The sequence below is a fragment of the Panthera leo genome, chromosome E3, assembly GCF_018350215.1.
Source record: "Panthera leo isolate Ple1 chromosome E3, P.leo_Ple1_pat1.1, whole genome shotgun sequence".
In the NCBI taxonomy this organism is placed as follows: Eukaryota; Metazoa; Chordata; class Mammalia; order Carnivora; family Felidae; genus Panthera; species Panthera leo.
The window spans coordinates 4,804,779-4,824,126 of NC_056694.1; the positions used below are offsets into that span (position 1 = coordinate 4,804,779).

The 19,348-nt window shown below is 44.8% G+C and overlaps 2 protein-coding genes across 8 annotated transcripts in view; both read left to right on the forward strand.

The window, feature by feature from the left end:
* LOC122210078 (small integral membrane protein 10-like protein 2A) overlaps positions 1 to 19,348 on the forward strand; it is a 149,658-nt gene that overhangs the window by 1,944 nt on the left and 128,366 nt on the right. Inside the window, exons 2-3 of one of the 7 annotated variants that reach the window (XR_006197905.1) lie at positions 14,758 to 14,966; positions 15,588 to 15,674. The exons of 5 other annotated variants lie outside the window; for them this stretch is intronic. Coding sequence is in view for 1 of the 2 variants with exons in the window: in XM_042922537.1 (XP_042778471.1) it covers positions 15,588 to 15,608 (21 nt within the window). In the remaining variant the exon portion in view is untranslated. Of the gene's footprint in view, positions 1 to 14,757; positions 14,967 to 15,587; positions 15,676 to 19,348 lie in introns of those variants that run through there. One more of the 7 variants, XM_042922537.1, reaches the window with a different exon arrangement.
* On the forward strand, positions 15,669 to 17,358 carry FAM220A (family with sequence similarity 220 member A). The gene has a single exon (XM_042922528.1). It carries the CDS (start codon positions 15,669 to 15,671, stop codon positions 16,443 to 16,445), a length of 777 nt encoding a protein of 258 aa, XP_042778462.1. The 3' UTR covers positions 16,446 to 17,358.

The following is a 19,348-nucleotide window of genomic DNA, read 5'->3' on the forward strand; positions in this document are numbered from 1 at the left end:
AATAAATATAATAAAAATCACTCACACTCTGAATCTCTCTAAAATAATAAAAATCATATGTCCAGTTATCTATTTATGACCACCCCCTAGTCCAAAGTACCATAATCACTCACCTGGACCATCTATTTTTCACCAGGCAGTAGACAAGTCTTTTTTTTTTTTTTTTTTTTTTTTTTAAACATAGATGCCATTTCCCACAAAACAACAGAACAGAACTTCTCATGGTGCACAATGTAGTTCATGCATTTTTATCCTGCAGATCTGGCTTTTGCCTACCTCTCTTAACTTCTCACTTGAGTTTTTCCTTGTTTACTATTCTCTCTCACACTCTTCCGTACTCTTCGTACTCTTCTGCTCCTGGCCATTTGCACAGGCTGTTCTTCCTTTGGTTCTTTGAATGCTGATACAGTTTCACACTTCAGCTCTGATTTCAGAGAGGACTTGTGTGATCATCCTATCTGTATGATTTTGCACTGCTCTCTTCATTGCAAGGGTATTGAAGGCTTGCCTGTTTAAGTAGTAAGGAATAAAGAATTCCATTTCTAAATAGCATTTCTTTTTTTCTTAAAGAATTCCATTTCTAACATCATGCTTAGGGTTTCCAAATCTCACTGGTTGGTAGTTGTTTGAGAATCTCTGGAACTGTTACTCAAATACAAATTTCATAACAAGGAATCTGCACTGCTGGGATTGAGGGTAGATGCATATAAGAGGAGGGAAGGGAGCTTTATTTGGAGTGGTTTGGGCACTCACAAGAGCTCAACATGCACCAGTCCCCAAAGCCCAGAATGGGTGATTTGGTGCCAGTTAATAGTCCAGGTGCAGCGTGGCGGTAGAGAATTCCGGGAGCTGAGCTGTGGGAGTAGAGTGCGGGCTTGTTCAGTTCAGGAGTGAGTGGGGGCGAGGGAGGCACAAAGTGGTCACCGGGTCCACTGAGAACTGCGTCAGGATTTTAGGTTTGCTGCTGGGCTTGATCAAGTGCTGCAGCAGCCAGCACATGCTGAGGGGGAGACGGAGACGGTGGAGGTGGGGGAACTTTTTTTTTCCTGTGATAGTCACATCTGCTGCTTTATTTTATTTATTTTTTTAACATTTATTTTTGAGAGAGAGACCGACCGGCCATGAGTGGGGGAGGGGGAAGGGAGAGAGGGAGACACATTATCCGAAGCAGGTTCCAGGCACTGAGCTGTCAACACAGAGCCCAGTGTAGGTCTCGAACCCCCAACCGTGAGACCATGAGCTGAGTTGAAGTTGGGCCCCCGACTGAGTCAGGCGCCCCACAGCTGCTGCTTTAAATGCCCCTGTAGGTTTAGAGTTTCTGTTCATTTGTGGACAATTACTAACTTACCTGATTTAAGGGTTTAATGATTCCAGCCTCTTGTAAAGGGAAGTGCCGTGGGAAATAGAATCTGAGCAGGAGGACAGCCGCAGGTCATTGACGCCTTTTTACTCAGAACACCCTGTACCCATCCTCTCCGTTACAGGGGCGCTGGAGTAAAGGATGCTAATTCCCACTTGGCTACTTAGGACCCCCACATCATTTGTTTGTGGGGCAGCGACACATTCTCAGGAGGTTGACATCTGTTTAACGTGAAAGATGATTAAATAGATGCAAAAGGGTTTTGTAAACTGAGAAGGGTTATGATTTTAAAATATTGTTTGCAAGCAAGCCTTAATCTGCTAGAGTCCTTAGCATCCTGCTTATTTATACAGAATCTGAAATACAAGGCTGTGGAAAATTAAGAATCCATCCGGAACACTAAATGTAGTAAAAGCAAGATGATAGATTGTGCTGAGAACCTTCGTAACAAGTTATGCCTCCAACTTTGCAGTTCTGCCCATGGGAAGAATTGAGTATCTTAGGCCCTGGTCACCAGATTCTTAGAACCATTAAAAAGGCCTCAAAAAGGTGAGAGAAAAGACCCGGTGAAGGTGGATGACAGCTGTCACACTGAGCAATATCATGGTCTTCCTTCATGTCAGCCACGTTGCCCTGTGCTGAGCAAGCCCAGGGAAGCTTCCTCTGGCTCCTCTCTGTGCGGCCCCTCTCCTGGGCTGCTCCTAATTGCTCTGTCGTAGTCTCCCTTCTGATGAACTTTCTAAATCCACAGCTCCGTGTTTTCCTGTTTGCCTATCACTTGAAAATTTGTACTCATTTATTCCAATCAGGTAAAAGAATTCTGGAGTGTGGAGTGTAGGTGGGGTGGGGGAGCTGGTTCCTGTTCTAAATAGAGGGGTGGGTTTCATTGATTAGGTGGCATTTGAGCAAAACCTTGAAGGCAGTGAGGGCTTTAGCCATGGAGACAGGGAGATGTCTAGGTTAGAAGAGTATCTTGTATACTCTTGTGGGGCAGAGAAGGCCCTACAGCTGGTGCAAGCCCCGTGTGTTCTAGAACAGCAGGAGGCTGGTGTGTGAAGCAGGTGCCAGGAGACTAGGACAGAGAGGTTTAGGGGCATTGAAAGGACTTCGGCTTTGACTCTGACTAGATGATTTTGTGTCTGAACAATTTAAGAAAGTAAAGATCCCAGGATCTTCCTTGCAGGGTCAAGTGCAGCTTGAAAGGAGCCTTATTCTGTTGCTTGATTGGTAGGAAATGATAGAATATTAAGAAAACGTTGTATAAACTTAAAAGCTTTGTGAAATCTTAAGAGGCCAAGTCAAAATCATCAACTCAGTTAGGAATTTGTTCCAGCTCCTGAAATAAGGAACAACTATATACCTTGAGATGAGAAATACCAAACATGCAGGAAACAAAAATACTATGCAATTCAAATGAATGCTTGAATCATGGTCTGTTTCTTATAAACTTTTGAAAAATTTGTAACCTATGTAAATAGGTTGAAGTAGGTTTAAAAAACTTTGAAACCTATATAAAATAGGTTGTACATTGAATACATTGAGAAAACAGTATAGTGAAAACCTGTATCCTTGAATCAAGTTATTTTTAAGTCTCACACAAAGTCCTATAACAGTTCAAGCAGATATTAAAGTGTATGTGTTAGATCTATATGTACTAATGTTAAAAGATACCAACCACATATAAAGTGAAGAAAAGTAAGGTAAAAACCATTTTTTCGGGACGCCTAGGTGGCTCAGTCAGTTGAACATCTGACTCTTGCTTTCGGCTCGGGTCATAATCTCATGGTTTGTGAGTTCAAGCCCCACATCGGGCTCTAGACTGACAGTGTGGAGCCTGCTTGGGACTCTCTCTCTTTGTCCTTCCCCTGCTCACATGGTTTATCTCTCTTTCTCTCAAAATAAATAAATAAACTTAAAAAAAAAAAGTTAAAGCATTTTTTTCAGGATGCCTGGTGGCCCAGTTGGTTGAGACTCTCTCTCTCTTTTGTTTTTTTAATTTTATTTAAATTCAAGTTAACATATAGTGTAATAAGGGTTTCAGGAGTAGAATTCAGTGATTCATCACTTACATGTAACACCCAGTTGAGCCTCTACTCTTGGTTTCATCTCAGGTTATGATCCCAGGGTTGTGAGATTGAGCCCCCTGTCGGTTTCCACACCGGGCATGGAGCCTGCTTGAGATTCTTTCCCTCTCTCTCTTTCTCTGCCCCTACCCTCTTTGGGCTCTGGCTCTCCCTTGTATGTGTGCGCATGTGCGCACGCTCTCTCTCTCTCTCTCTCTCTCTCTCAAAAACAAACAAATAAGACCCCATTTTTTCATAAATGTGTTGGTCAGTGGCAAACTGGGAGGAGCGGCCCCAAGTCAGGAGGGAGCCTGAGCATTGCTTCTCAAATGACCTGTGGAGAAGGACCAGTGTTTCTTTGCCTCTACAGTCAGCGTGGCTTACAAACAACAACCATTTATTTCTCCCAGTTTTGGACACCCAGAAGTCCGAGACCAAGGCACCAGCATGGCCATGCCCTTGTGAGACCCCTCCTGGCTCATAAGCCTGTGTCTTCCCGCTTGTCCTCTCCTGGTCAGGCCTGGGGTTCTCTCTGGGGCCACTTTGTAAGAACACTGATCCCATTCATGAAGGCTCTCCTTTCATGACCTACACACTTCCCAGAGGTTTCGCCTCCTAATACCATCATCTTTGGGGGTTAGGGTTTCAGCATATGAATCTTGGGGGGGATACAAACATTCAGACCATAGTACCTTCTGATAGCTTTGTAAAGACCAATAAAAATGAATTGCTTTCCCATGGAAAAGAATGACGTTGAACTCTTAGTCTGTATATAAAGAGTTAGTATATAAAGAGTTAGTCTGAACTCTTAGTCTGTATATAAAAATTCACTGAAAATGGATCAAAGACCTAAACACATAAGCTAAAACTGAAAAGCTCTTAATGTTTATTTTTGAGAGAGAGAGAGACACACAGAATCCGGAGTAGGCTCCAGGCTCCACATTGTCAGCGCAGAGCCAGATGCAGGGCTCAAACTCATGAACTTCGAGATCATGACCTGAGCCAAAGTTGGATGCTTAATCCGCTAAGCCACCCAGGCACCCCCTGAAGAGCTCTTAGAAGAAAACGTAGGGGAAAGTCTTCCTCAAAGCACAGGCAACAAAAGAAAAAGTAGAGAAATTGGACTCCTTTAAGATTAAACTTAAAATTTTGTTTGTGAAAGGACACTATCAAGCGTGAAAAGGACAACTTACAGAATGGGAGAAGATGCAAATCATATTTATCTGATAAGAAAAGTGATGGCCCTGTTGGCCATGCCCTGTTCCTTGCCCCGGCCCTGCAGGTGGCCGGGGTGGGGTGGGGGGGTCAGCTTCTCTCTCTGAGACACCTGCAGCCCCTTTGAACCATTCCTACCCCAGAGGCCATCACAGACCTGATGGGTGAGGGACCGCTCATTTCTTACTGGCAGAGTTTCCCAACCCAGACTTGGGAACCCCCACGCCAAGCTTCCAAGAGCCTCCGCTCATGGCCCCAGGTACACATATGAGTCACAGTCCTCACAGACTGAGAAATACTTCCCTGTCCCAGCCGCGCCCCGCCCCCCTCACCCCCTCAGGATGCCTCCTCTCTGCCAGGGAGGCAGTGAAATTTCTGCTGGAAATTTCTGCTGGAAATCACTGCTGGAGGCAGTGAAATCCCCCCAATGCTGGGGGGAAAATTAGTCTTTAGGGGAATGCACATCAAAACCACAATGAGAGTACCACTTAACATCCATTAGGATGGCTATAATAAAATTTTAAAAAGGAAAAAAACAAATACTGGCTAAGATGTGGAGAAATTAGAAGCCTAGTGCACTGTTGGTAGGAATGTAAAGTGGTGCAGTTGCTGTGGGAAAGCTTGGTGGTTCCTCAAAAAGTTCAACATAGAATCACTATATGATGCAAATTCCACTTTTGTGGATGTACCCAGAAGATTTGAAAGCAAGGACTTAGACACCTGTACTCCATGGTTCACAGCAGCACTACTCACAGGAGCCAAAAGGTAGACGTAACCCAAGTGTCCATCACAGATGAGTGGATAAACCAGATTGTGTCTGTACAATGGAATATTATTCAGCTTTTAAAGGGAATAAAGTTCTGATACCTGCTATAAGTTGGATGAACCTTGAGCCATTATTATTAAATGAAATGTCAGACACAAAAGGACACTTACATGAGGTCTCTAGCGAAGTCAAATTCCTAGGGACAGAAAGTAGAATGGCATTTGCCAGGGGTTGGTGGGAGGGAGGAATGGGGAATTGTCTAATGGAGACAGATTTTCAGTTTGGGAAGATGAAAAAGTTCGGGAAGCGGATGGTTGTCATGGTTTCACAACAGTGCGGATGTCCTCCATGCCACTGAACTACTCTCGGAAGTGGTTAAAATGATAAATTTAATATATATTTTACAATTTTTAAAGTGATTGCTAGAAAAATGATCACATCCTTGGATATCGTGTCAATGTTAAGTTGTCATAAAAGTTTATTTTTTTCTTTTTAAGTTTGTTATTTAAGTGATCTTTGCACCCCACATGGGGCTTGAACTCATGACCCAGAGATCAAGAGTAACATGCTCTTCTGACTGAACCAGCCAGATGCCCCTCTGAGTGTCTCTTCTTAATTCTGTTGTTCTGTGATCGCGATAACAAACTGGGGAGAGGGGATTATAGGGCGGTGGCTCCTGCCTTTACAAGAACTTTGGCTTGTACTCTGCGTGCAATGGGAGATGGTTCGCTGAGATGTGACTTAATGTGATTTACTTTTTTCAAGGACCATTTTTTTTTTTAAAGCTTTATTGGAACATTCAGATATACACAGAAATAGAGTAGCTATATATGCATGTCTCCATCACCCGTCTTCAGTAAAGCTCCGCTCTTTGCTCATCTTGTTTTACGTTTTTCCTCAGGCCTACACCATCTTCGGCTCCTCACCCCACCCTGGGGCGTTTTTTAAAAAAATCTCAGACTGGATCACTGTTTTGCTTTTTAACTTTTACTCTGAAATGATCGGACTTGGAGAAAAGTTGTGAAAAGAGTGCCAAGGGCTCCCATAGACCCTTTGCCCACCTTCTAATGTTGGGGGGATGACTGTACCGTGGCACAGTTCTCAAAACTGAGAAATGAACATCAGTCCGATACTATTTGGATATCACCAGTTTTTCCTGCTGCGTCCTTTTTCTGTTCCAGAACCCCACGCTGCATTTAGTTGCTGTGTCTCCTCCAATCAGTGACCCTTCCTTAGCCTGGTCTGGTCTTTTCTGTCCATCAGTTGGACATCCAGGCTGTTTTCACTTTTGGGCTGTTACGAGTCATGCTCCTCGGGAACATTCACGTACAGGGTTTGTGTGGACATGTTTTCATTTCTCTTGGATATTAGCTAGGAGTTATTGTAGAACAATAATCCTGTCTTGAACCATTTCACAAGGGTCACTCCTGCACACCACAGTTGAGGGCGGAAGCAGGGAGACTCGGGAATGCTGGAGGGAAACGGGCCGAGGCACCTCATCAGCAGGGGAGATACTGGGAGGCCCTTGCCGTGTGGTGTATTTTGGTGTTTGAGCCAACACACCTTCCTTAAAAGACATGGTGTGTGAGAGAGACTCAGTCATGTTTCTGTGAACTACCCATGTTCTTGGCCCATTTTTCTGTTGGGTTTTGGTGGTGGTCTCAATTTCTTAGAGCCTTGTTGAAAAGGTTTTTTTGTTTGTTTTTGTTTTAGCTATTTGCCTTTATGGTGTGTGTTTGACATACTGAAATTTATTTTTTAATCTTGTTTCTTCCTTCCTTCCTTCCTTCCTACCTTCCTCCCTACCTTCCTCCTTACCTAAGTCCAGCGTGGAGCTTGAACTCACAACCCTTAGATCAAGAGTTACATGTTCTCAATGACTGAGCCAGCCATGCACCCCTGAAATTTATTTTTATGTAGTTAAATTTAATAATCTTTTCTGACCTTTGGGTTTGTCCTAGTCAGAAGGCCTTCCCGACTCTTAGGTTATGAGGAATTCAGCCCTATTTTATTCTGGTAAATATGTATATATATTGTGATATGGATCCAAACTGCACTGCCATCAAAACTTGGTGTGAATGACATTTTTGTCCTTGCGTGTATGTTAACTTGTGTGTGTGTAAGCTTCGAGAAGAGCCCTGTTTGTCCTAACACCAGCACCTAGAACAGTCCTGCTCAGTGTCGGGGCTCAGTGAACACTTACACGTTGAATCTGTAGCAGAAAATCGTAGGAGTAGAATCCCGGAGGAAAGGTTTTATGCCCTCGTGAATAATTTTTCAAGTTAAACACCCAACTTGCCCTCCCCTGGGGTTTCTCGTACTCTGCTTCCTCTGGCGATGCAGGGGGTACCTCCGGGTGCTCCCCGTTCGCTGGTCGGCCACCGCAGCCGGGTCTGGGCTTCTACCCCTCCACGGAAACGCACTGGTGTGTGTTGAGGCCACTTAACACGGTGCCATCAGTGGGCAGTGCTGTGTGTCCTGCTTTACAGAACCCCTCAGCCGCGTTGTTATTGTTCATCCCCTAAAACAGTGTCGACGATGGTGCTGACAGCAGCTGTGTATGTGAGGCCGGTCAGAGGGGACGCCAGGCGCTTTCACACATTGAGTCCTCACAGCACCGTGAGGACAGAGGACTGTCTGAGGCCCCCGAGCCGGGACACAGCCTGGCCCTCGGACGTGTGAGTGCGCCTTTGGTCCGGGTGAGAGGAGGACGACACAGGGCGGTGGCTAGTGAGAGCTGCACAGTTGGCTCTTACGGGCAGGTATGGTCGGGATGTGCTGAGTGATTAGTGACAGGAACTCTGCACTCGCCGTGCTTCCTGTGGTTATGATTCAGCTTAATGTGGACATGACTGAGTTGTTCCGTTTCTCATCCTCTAAGCAGGGTAGCAATTTTTAATTTTTACTTTTTTAAACTTTTAGTTTTTAAAGTTTATTTATTGTGTGTGTGTGAGAGAGAGAGCGTGTGCGAAAAGGGGAGGAGCAGAGAGAGAGGAAGGGAGAGAATCCCAAGCAAGATTTGCCCTGTCAGCGCAGAGCCCCGTGTGGGGCTCGAACTCACGAACCCTGAGATCATGACTTGAGCTGAAGTCAAGAGTCGGACGCTTAACCAACTGAGCCACCCAGGTGCCCCTAGATTTTAGTTATTTCCTTAAGTGATCTGCATGTCCACCATGGGGCTTGAAGTCACGACCCCAAGATCAGGAGTTTCACGCGCTTCTGACTGAGCCAGGCTGGTGCCCGTAAGCTGGGTAGCAATTTGAGGAATGTGTGTTGGCCACTTGCTCAGTCTGATGGTTTTAGTCACGAGCGCAGCGATGTTAAGGTCTGCGAATGTTCACGTCTGGAAGCCGGGCGAGGCCAGGATGGGCCTGGAGCGTGTTTGTGAGCCATTGTAAGGCAGGACGCCAATCCAAGCCCATTGTCCCAACCCTGCTGTTGAGCTGTCTTCTCGCCAGCCCCCTTTGGGAATAGCCTTGCCAGCTGGCTTTCAGCAGCATAGAGGCCAGGATATTTTTAGTTTACGGAGCAGTGTATCCAGACTGTCAGGTCCCTGAGGCCATTAATAGCTCAGGTTAGAGAAGGTAAGGTGACAGCAGTCCAAGAGGGCAGCAGCTGCCTAATTGGGTCAGGCCTATTGTCATGCAGCGGGTCAGCTGCGTCCAGCAGGCAAGGATTTTGGTGGAAGATGATTTCTCGTGTCTGGACTGGAGATCATGGGCATACCCAGATAATCCTGTTGCCCTGTGCACATCACCCTTCTGGTCTTGTGGTTCCATTTTCAACCTTTGTCATCTTTTTTGTGGGGGGATGTGGGGTGAGGGAGTACATTCAAGAATTTACTTCCAGTATTGCACTTGATTTTTCCTGAATCATACTGTCTTGAACTTCAAAGTAGACTCCTTCCTTCATTCTGATGGTCAACATTTTGGGGGATAAGTTTGTTTGCCACAGTTTATGTTGCTTATTATTGGGGAGTGGAAATGAGATTTCTAGGGACAAGGACAGTTAACTGTATAATTGTGTATAGCTGTATAATTGTGTACTTTATTTGGTACAACATAATGTACCTATACATGTGTATATATATATATACATATATATATATGTATATAAATATGTATGTATATATATATATGTATGTATATATATGTATGTATGTATATATATATGTATGTGTATATATATATGTACATACACACACATATATACGTATGTAACGTAGTGAGAATAAGTTACAAAAAATATTTCACAAAGACAAATACCATGTGATTTCACTTATATGTGGAATCTAAAAAACAAAACAAATGAATACACGAAAGCAGAAACAGACCCATAAATACAGAGAACAGACTGATGGTTGCCAGAGGGGAGGGGGTCGGAGAGATGGGAAAAATGGGTGAAGGGGGACGGAAGTATAGGCCGCTAGTTACGGAGTGATTAAGTCACGGGCACGGAAGGTACAGCATAGAGGATATAGTCAGTGGTGCTGTGATAGTGTTGTATGGTGACAGATGGTGGCCACCCTTGCAGGGCAGAGCATGATGCATAGAATTGTCAGGTCACTTTGTTGGACACTTGAAACTCATCTAACTACTTCAATAAAACAATATTTCATAAATGACTACATGCTTAGAAGTTATTTGAAAGTTATTTCTGGCTCTCAAAATATAAGTAATGTGTGTGTCTAATATCAGAAGAGTTAGCTAGTTGAGGAATCAGAGCCAAAATGTTTTCCTGGACCTGAAGTACTTTTGTCAAGAGATTAAATACGTAATTACTGAATTTACTAAAGAAGTAGATCTTCAGTGAACAGTTGATTCTATCGGGGCATCTGGCTGGCTCAGTCAGAAGAGCATGCGACTCTTGATCCTTGGGGTTGGGAGTTCGAGCCACATGCTGGGTGTAGAGATTACTAAAAAAAATAAAGAAACTTAAAAAAAACAAAACAAAACAAGAATTCTAGGGGTGCCTGAGTGGCTCAGTTGGTTGAGTGTTTGACTCTTGATTTTGGCTGAGGTCATGATCTCAAGGTTCATGGGATCAGGCTTGTGCTGACAGTGTAGAGCCTGCTTGGGATTCTCTATCCTTTGTTCTCTGCTCTCCCCACCCCTCTCGCGTGCATGCTCTCTCAAAATAAATAAATAAACTAAAAAAACCTGTTGTAGCATTAATAAATATGTGATTATTTTAGTGGTACCTCAGCTAAGTATTTTAACACAATTCTGGAAAACCTTCATCTTTTTGAACGGCACTAATTTCTAGTACAAGGACATACTAAAAATGGTTAGAACTAATTTTCCTGAGAGTTGGCCCCTGTTAAATGACGTGTTTTTTTCTTAAGAATTTTTTTAAAACCTATTTTAATATGTATTAAAAATATATTTGAGAATGCTTCAATTTCAGAAAAAATGTTCGTTTAGTACATTTCAAATCAGTAAAGTAAATGGAAGGTTTGAAAGAATGTGCTTTGCAAAGTTACTTTGAAAGAACTGGCCAGGGAAGCTGATGAGATTTTGAGGTGGTGAACTTTGAAAGTACATTTCACCCTTGAACAATGTGGGGGGTTAGGAATGCTGACTGCTGTGCAGGTGAAGATCCGCATATACGTTTGACTCCCCCCCCCCCCCCAACCTTCCAATAACATAGTTGATTAACATGTATTTTGTATCATATACTGTATTCTCACAAAAAGTAAGCTAGAGGAAAGAAAATGTTATCTTCAGGAAGAGAAAATAAATTTTATAGAACTGCACTATGTTTATTGAAAAAGACCTGTGCATTTCAAACCGGTGTTGTTCAAGGGTCAGCTGTATTGGTTTTGAATTGTCCCCAGAATCCATACTTACAAGATTGCACCTCTTAAAAGTTCTCATCACAGGAAAAGAATTGTGATTATGTGTGGTGATGGATGTTGACTTGTGGTGATCATTTTGTAATATTTGCAAATATTGAATCATGTCATACACCTGAAACTAATATAATGTTAGGTCAGTTAAAAAAAAGTGTATTTTACATTTGTGTATTACTTTATACTGTTCAAATACATTTTTATCAGGTCTGTACAGAAATGGTCACATTTCTATTGGTAAAAAGTTGGGTGTTTTTGTTTTTAGTTTATTTATTTTTAATTTTTTTTTTTTAACGTTTATATTTGAGACAGAGAGAGACAGAGCATAAATGGGGGAGGGCCAGAGACAGGGAGACACAGAATCTGAAACAGGCTCCAGGCTCTGAGCTGTCAGCACAGAGCCTGACGCGGGACTCGAACTCACAGACCGCGAGATCATGACCTGAGCTGAAGTCGGACGCTTAACCGACTGAGCCACCCAGGCGCCCCTAGTTTATCTATTTTTGACAGAGACAGAGTGAGAGCATGAGCTGGGGAGGGGCAGAGAGAGAGGAAGACATAGAATCCGAAGCAGGCTCCAGGCTCCAAGCTGTCAGTACGGAGCCCGACGGGGGCTCAAACTCACGAACTGTGAGATTATGACCTGGGCCGAAGTCGGACGCCCAACCGACTGAGCCACCCAGGCGCCCCTATTGGTAAAAAGTTTTGAGCATGCCCTACAAATAGAGATGTATGTACTTATTCATGAACTATACATTTTGCTCTACCAAAATATGGTATATATTGTAAAACATGGAAAAAGCTAAAAGGGCAATGAGATAAAATGAACTAGACACAGATCATCTGGTATTTTCTCCTCTGTTCGTTGAGGTGGGATCACTCCATTTAGCAACTGCTAGACTAGAAGACTGTATGAAGTTTAGCGTCTACTTGGAGCTAAGTTGTTTGTGTAAGAAACACGACTAACCACCCTCTTTTTGAAGCACTCAGTGCTGTTAGTGTCTATGACCATGAGTTTCTCAAGGTGCTTTGTGCCTTCCTCCTTGGTGGCTCTGGTGGGCCCCGCGCTAGATCTTGGTCGGACCCGGTCTCCTGTACCCTACCATCTTTCTGTCTTCTCTTTGGACGTGTTTTACCAGGGCCATCATTTTATCTACCTCCCCGGAGCTGGAGACTTCAGAATTAGGTCCTCAGTTCTGACATCACTCTTGAGCTCACGACTTGATTAATAATCCAGTTGCTTGCCCAGTTCCCATAGTCAGCCTCTTTGTGTCCCCATCTGAGCTGTTTGATGCTCCTCCCGACCTGCTGCTCCTTTACATTCTCTGTTAATGACACCTTCGTTACCCAGAATCGCAGGTCAGAGAAACCTGTGGTTGTCTCTCTTTCTGCCATCTGTCAGCCACCAACTGGGAAAATACTCCATCTCTCCCCTTCCCTCACAGCTTCACTTCTTTCCCTGCACTATTGGAATAACCTCCTAATTGGTCTAACGTGATTCTTGTCCAGTCTAGCCGCCACACTGCAGCCAAGTGATTAATCTGAAATGCACATCCAGCCCAAGAAGATCCCTCAGTGGCTTTCCATCACCTGCTGATGGAGGCCATGCTCCCTGAACTGTGGCCACTGCCTCTCGTGAGCCCCTGTTGGCTCCACGGCCCCATCCCTTAGCTCTCTGCTCCTGCTTCAGCCTCCAGTAATACCTGTTTATTTCCTTCCCAGTGTACCCTCTTTAACTTTTCAAAAAATGTAACACACACACTCCTCTAGCTTAGAGGAGTCTCCTAGTTCCCCTAGTTCAAGAAACTGCAGCTTTCTGCCTCCCATTTCTCTGTCCCCGGTGCCAAGCCTTTCAGCTACAGCTGGTTCTCCTGGTGCGTGTTTCTCTGTCTTGGAATTACATTGTGTTTTTGCTTCTGGACTCTTCACTCTTAGGCTTTGTCTTACCGGGGGAGATGAGTGTCAGCTCTTTCACCGGCTTCTGCCTCATGCCTCACTTTTGCATCCCTCCTTTTCCCAACAGAGTTGTGCGTTTTTGTTAGATCGATGCTCCTTAGGCTAGTCTCTTAGAAAAATTATTAAATACAATTTGTGTATTTCTTTATTTTACATGTATTGATGCTCTGGGGTTATGGTTGTTTTTTAAAGGAGCCCAGGTCAACATTTTTTTTTAACTCGTTAATGAGGGAACTATTAAGATGTTATCAGTTTAAAGAAGAATTTAGGGGTGCCTGGGTGGCTCAGTTGGTTGAACGTCTGACTCTTGATATTGGCTCGGGTCATGATCTCATGGTTTGTGGGTTTGAACCCCTCATCGGGGTCTCTGCTGTCAGCACAGAGTCTGCTTCAGATCCTCTGTCCCCCTTTCTCTTTGCCCCTCCCCCACTTGTGTATGCAGTCTTGCCCCCAAAATAGATAAACGTTAAAAAAAATTTTAAAGGAGAATTTAGACAAAACATACGTTATCAGGAATGCCACAATGAAGTTACAAGTGGATGTAAAATTTGTCTGTATCAACAGGGGAATAATCATTTGCATTCCTCTGGACAAAACGTTTATTTCTTTGGATAAGAAATAATTTGCCAGGGCGCCTGGGTGGCCCAGTCGATTGAAGGTCCAACTTTTGGTTTCAGTTCAGGTCATGATCGTAGGGTTGTGGGATTGAGCCCCATGTCAGGCTCTTCACTGAGCATGGGGCCTGCTTAGGATTCTCTCTCTCTCTCCCCCTTTGCCTCCTCTGCCGCTTGCATGCTGTCTCTCTCTTAAAAAAAAAAAAAAAAAAAAAAAAAAAAATTGCCTTCTCACACCTGCCTTCTCATATTTTCTATAACTTACAGAGTTTGTGAAGCAGCTCAGAGAAAGGAGTAGGGCCCCGTAAACTTAGATAACCTTAAGGATGCACTGGACAGGGCACCCTGTCATTGGGTCTATTTCATGGCCTTTCACAGTCTTTCCTGACCTCTTTCCCGTTTGGAGCATAATGATGTCAAAGAAATATTGTTCTTGGTAACAGAAAAAGGCTGGTCCCATTAGGGTTGCAGGTGCAGCAAGAGTGTTAACCATATGGGCCACCTTGAGTTTGCTCTTGAACAACACTGAGGTCACAAATCAACTTCTGTCCTGAAGTTTTCATGCAGAATCTAAGATTGGGTGTTTGTTTGTTTGTTTGTTATTTGAAAGGGTTCAAGTGAGCGAGGGGCAGAGAGAGAATTCCATAAGGGGCAGAGAGAGAGAGAAGCAGGGCTCACTTGAAGTGGGACTTGCGTTTTTACACCAATGGGGCTAGTGTTCACAAACCTAGTGGTTTGTTTTCTTGTTTTTGTGTCTTGTTTTGTTTTTTTTACCTGAAGCAGGACTTGAGTTCACCCTATGGGGGACTTGAACTTACAAACCATGAGATCATGACTTGAGCCACAGTCAGATGCCTAAGCCCAAGAAACTTTCTCCTCCTTATTTTTACCTGTAGTACGTATAAAGTTGGGTAAATTATTCTCTTACCAAGGCTCCAAAATTTGCTGCGGTTCCTGACCTGCCAGCTGTTCCTTACCACCTTGAGGCCGTGATGTTGTATGCCAGGACCCCTCCACGCTGGCTTTTCCTGAGAGGGCTTTGTAGACATGAGATCCATAAATAAAGTTGACCTTGATTCCTTAAAAGTGGCTTGTCATGCCTGAGTCACTGAGAATCATTCTCAAATAGGACACACATCAGGTAAGGCCTTGGTTTGCGTAATTGAATCACTTAATTATATTCTGATTAGAGAGAGGACAAATTTTTATTGAACCTACAGAAATAACTAAATAGCTCTGAAAAGTACAAAGCCTAAGAGTGTATCTTTTTCTTATTTTTAAGTAAGTATTTTTAGGAAACACTGCATTAATAAAGTACTGTTTTTTTTGGTTTGTTTTTTAATATTGTTCTTTTTGTTATGATCTCTAATTGGTAGGTTGTCATCCTGTTTTTTTTCTTTTTAATGTTTTACTTATTTTTGAGAGAGAGAGAGAGAGAGAGAGAGAGAGCGAGCAGCGGAGGGACAGAGAGAGAAAGGGAGACAGAATTCGATGCAGGCTCCAGGCTCTGAGCTGTCAGCACAGAGCCTGACGTGGGTCTCGAATCCACCAACCGTGGGATCATGACCTGAGCTGAAGTCAGACGCTCAACTGACTGAGCTGCCCAGGCGCCCCCATCCTGTTTTCGATCAAAACGTAGGAATCCTTGGTACCAGAGACAGCTCAAGAGATCTTCATATTTGTCAGGAAACCGCCTGATGTGTGTAGGCTCTTTTAAGACTCTGTCTTCCTAATAACACGTTAATTTGGTTATCTTTTCCAGGTTCATATTGAGATCCATTGAAGGCCTTCTGCTGACTGACAAAGGCAGGTCATCAGGCTACCACACCAGAAAACACGCAGCATGAGGGACAGAGTGGGGGCTCTGGGCACCCGCCCCGGGAAGGTGAAGGGGGCAGGAGGGGACTCAGACAAGTTGCCGTGTGGACTTGAAGCAGCACAGGGGGAGAGCCCTTGCCCGTCCTCCCGGATGCACATGCCTGTGGATGACGTAGATGGAACTTCACAAAATGAGGAGTTGTCAACGGAAGTGAAAAATGCTCTGAGTGAGGTCAGCCTCTCGCTTCACAGTGGCAACAAAGCTCTTCCGTGTTTGAAAGAATCCTTAAGAAGTTCAGCTCCCGCGGCGGCCCAGAGCAAGACTGTGGATCTGTCCTGTGCTCCTGCGGGAGAGCATTGTGCTGGGGTGTCGTGTTGGGGTGGGGGAGCTCTGGCGAGGGGCTGGCCGGGAGGAGGGCCCAGGGCCAGCGACAGCCACAGAGGATGGTGCCACAAAGGAGAGCCTTGGGGGCCAGGACTGCCGTGCCTTCAGAAACGGTCAGAAGTGGGGATTTCTGAGGAGGACCCGCCAAGTGCTCTTCTAGAGGGGCGAGGCTCCGAGTCAGAACTGTCTTGCCTGCATCTCGTCCGGTCAACGCTGCTGCGCGCACGCCCCGAAGTATGCCTGACTGATGAGACAGAATGTGTTTTCCTTGGCCGTTCAAAGCCCGCGTTTTCAGAGCAAACAGAATACAAGAAAACGCTCTCACGTGTACGAAGTCCCTCAGCCGATCTGCAGACAACACCAGGGTTGCTGGCTCTACCGGCCTTGGAGGTCGCGAATCCGTTTTGCCGTAGTTAAGGTGCGAGCACAACAATAAAAGCAGTGAGATTAATTTTAAAAGCTGTCTTAGGATGATTTCTTCGACACTGGTCTGGATGCCTGTTACGGGGCAGTGAGGTTCCTGCCTCAGTTGGTGTGAGCAGAGGAAGTGGAAATGAAAGTCCTGGGAAGTTGTTGGTGCGGGAGGAGATTTTTGAGCCTCCTTTAAATTGTGCTCAAAACACATTGAGGATTGGGCTGCCACTTCAAGGAGAACATTAATACATCCCGTATCAGTATCAGGTTAGAACGTGAAGACTTCACAGAATTCTTTATGGATCTTCAGCACTCATTGCCAAGGGCTCCTGCCCCAGGTACTGTGTCCCCAGGCCGTCTGCTCGGCTGCTGTTTGTACAAGCCAGCCCCTCCGTAGTTGACAGCTGTCCCCGTTTCCGCATTCTGTAGAATAATTTTGGGCTGCAGCACAATTTGACTTCTATCCTCACGTCTCCTCTCCTTCCACTTGAAACGCCATGTAAATGGAGGCCCTACAGTGAAAGTTGCAATATTAAATGTACTTTTAGTATAGTCCTTTCTCAAACTGGGAGCCCTACCAGTGTCGCCTAAAATGAAAGCAAGCTTGGGACTTGTCTGCTGCAGCTCAGCTGGGGAGAGACGGACCTAGTGTTTCCCTTACAAGAAGGTTCCAGTTCCTAGGAGTGGAGGTATCTCTTATGCTAACATTTTTTCTGAGGTAACGCCTCTGGTTGTTGATAACTTCGATAAAGGTCACTTCAGAGCGTGGAGTTTTTAAGGAGTCCCAAAGTGAGACTTCACCGTTTTCGGGGCTATCAATTGCCTGTATCCGTTTGTGTGCTGTTTCAGTGTTTTGGGAAAGTGAAAAATGACAACTTGTTACTTAGCATAATAAATGTCTTATTTTAAGTGTGTATAGCCTTGGCTCCCCTTGTCTTTTATCAACGCTGCCTTCCTCGTACTGAGAAGTCTCTCGGCGCCAGTCCAGGTATGCTGCTGGTTTAGAAGACCAGAAGCAAAGCCTGAAAAACCGAGAAGCCAGGTCGGAACTCAGCTCTCACTTTCCTCCCAGGATATAGCGAGAGGTGCTGTGATTCTCTGGGGCGGTGCTCACCACGATCACGGCCAGGGTGAAGGATGGTTGGGGCAGTGAAAACCCTGGTTAGAGGACCCCCCCGTTTGGGGTCAGTGATGGACGGTGAGGCGAGGACACAGGGAAATGTTTTACAATGGGAACTGTTTTCTTGTCAAGCCCTCCCCTGCACCCTACCTTTGTTTTAAACTAAGTCTACTCCTTTGGGACAGAACTTTCCATGACCCATCGACTGTTTTATTTCCTTTGTTTTATAAGTTACAAGTGTATACATTTTCAACCAATTGCAAAGAACAAATCTGGAATTCTCTATTTAGTACCAGATGCTAGGTTAATAAATTTGGAATATCTGGGGCACCTGGGTGGTTCAGTCAGTTGAGCATCTGCCCGGCTCAGGTTATGATCTCGTGGTTTGTGAGTTCGAACCCTGCATCAGACTCCCTGCTATCAGCGTGGAACCTGCTTCGGGTCCTCTGCCCCACTTTTTCGTTGTTTGCCCCTCCTCCGCTGTGTGCTCACTCAGTCGCTCGCTCTCAAAAATAAATGTTAAAAAAAAAAGAAAAAGGCCTCAAGATATTGAGGTTGGTTGTGAGATCGAGTCCCCGTGTTGGGGCTCTGTCAGTGCTGTCAGCGTTGAGCCTGCTTGGGATTCTCTTTCCCTCTCTGCCACTCCTCTGCTTGTGCCCTCTCTCAAATCAACTGGGAAAAAAAAACAAAAACAAAAAACTGGGATGTCTTCATGTGGTTATATACTAAGGTATGTGGTTTTTAAAAATTTTTTTTAATGTTTATTTATTTTTGAGAGAGCCTGAGCGGGGCAGGGGCAGAGCTAGGGAGACAGAAACTGAAGCAGGCTCCACGCTTTGAGCTGTCAACACAGAGCCTGACGTGGGACTCGAACCCACAAACTGTGAGGTCATGACCTGAGCTGAAGTTGGACCCTTAACTGACTGAGCCACCCAGGTGCCCTAGGTATGTTTTTTTCTGAATTCTGGTTTGAGGAAACTTCACAATAACTTTTTTTCTTTTTAAAAAAAATATTTTTTTTTAACGTTTTATTTATTTTTGAGACACAGAGAGACAGAGCATGAACAGGGGAGGGTCAGAGAGAGGGAGACACGGAATCTGAAGCAGGCTCCAGGCTCTGAGCTGTCAGCACAGAACCCGACGAGGGCTCGAACTCACGGGCCGTGAGATCATGACCTGAGCCGAAGTCGGCCGCTTAACCGACTGAGCCACACAGACGCCCCCACAATAACTTTTTTGTTTAATATTTTTTAAATGTTTATTTTGAGAGAGGAGAGAGTGAGTGGGGCTGTGGGGCAGAGAGAGAGAGAGAGAGAGAGAAAATGAATCCCAAGCGGGCTCCTCACTGACAGCATGGATCCGGACCTGGGGCTCATTCTCACTTAACTGTGAGATCATGACCTGAGCTGATATCAAGAATCAGACACTGAACGGACTGAGCTACCCAGGCGCCCCCATCATTTTAAATTTAGAAACACTCCCCATGGTACAAAATCTTGGATTTGGTTATTCACTTTTGGAAATCATAATTTTTTTCTTTATATTTTATTTTTTTAATGCTTATTTTTGAGAGAGACAGCATTAGCAGGGGAGGGGCAGAGAGAGAGGGTGACACAGAATCCAAAGTAGGCTCCAGGCTCCCAAGCTGACAGCAGAGAGCCCGATGCCGGGCTTGAACCCACGAACCGCGAGATCATGACCTGAGCCGACGTTGGATGCTTAACTGACTGAGCCACTCAGGTGCCCCTGGAAATCATCATTTTTAACGTTGGAATGAAAGAACCAA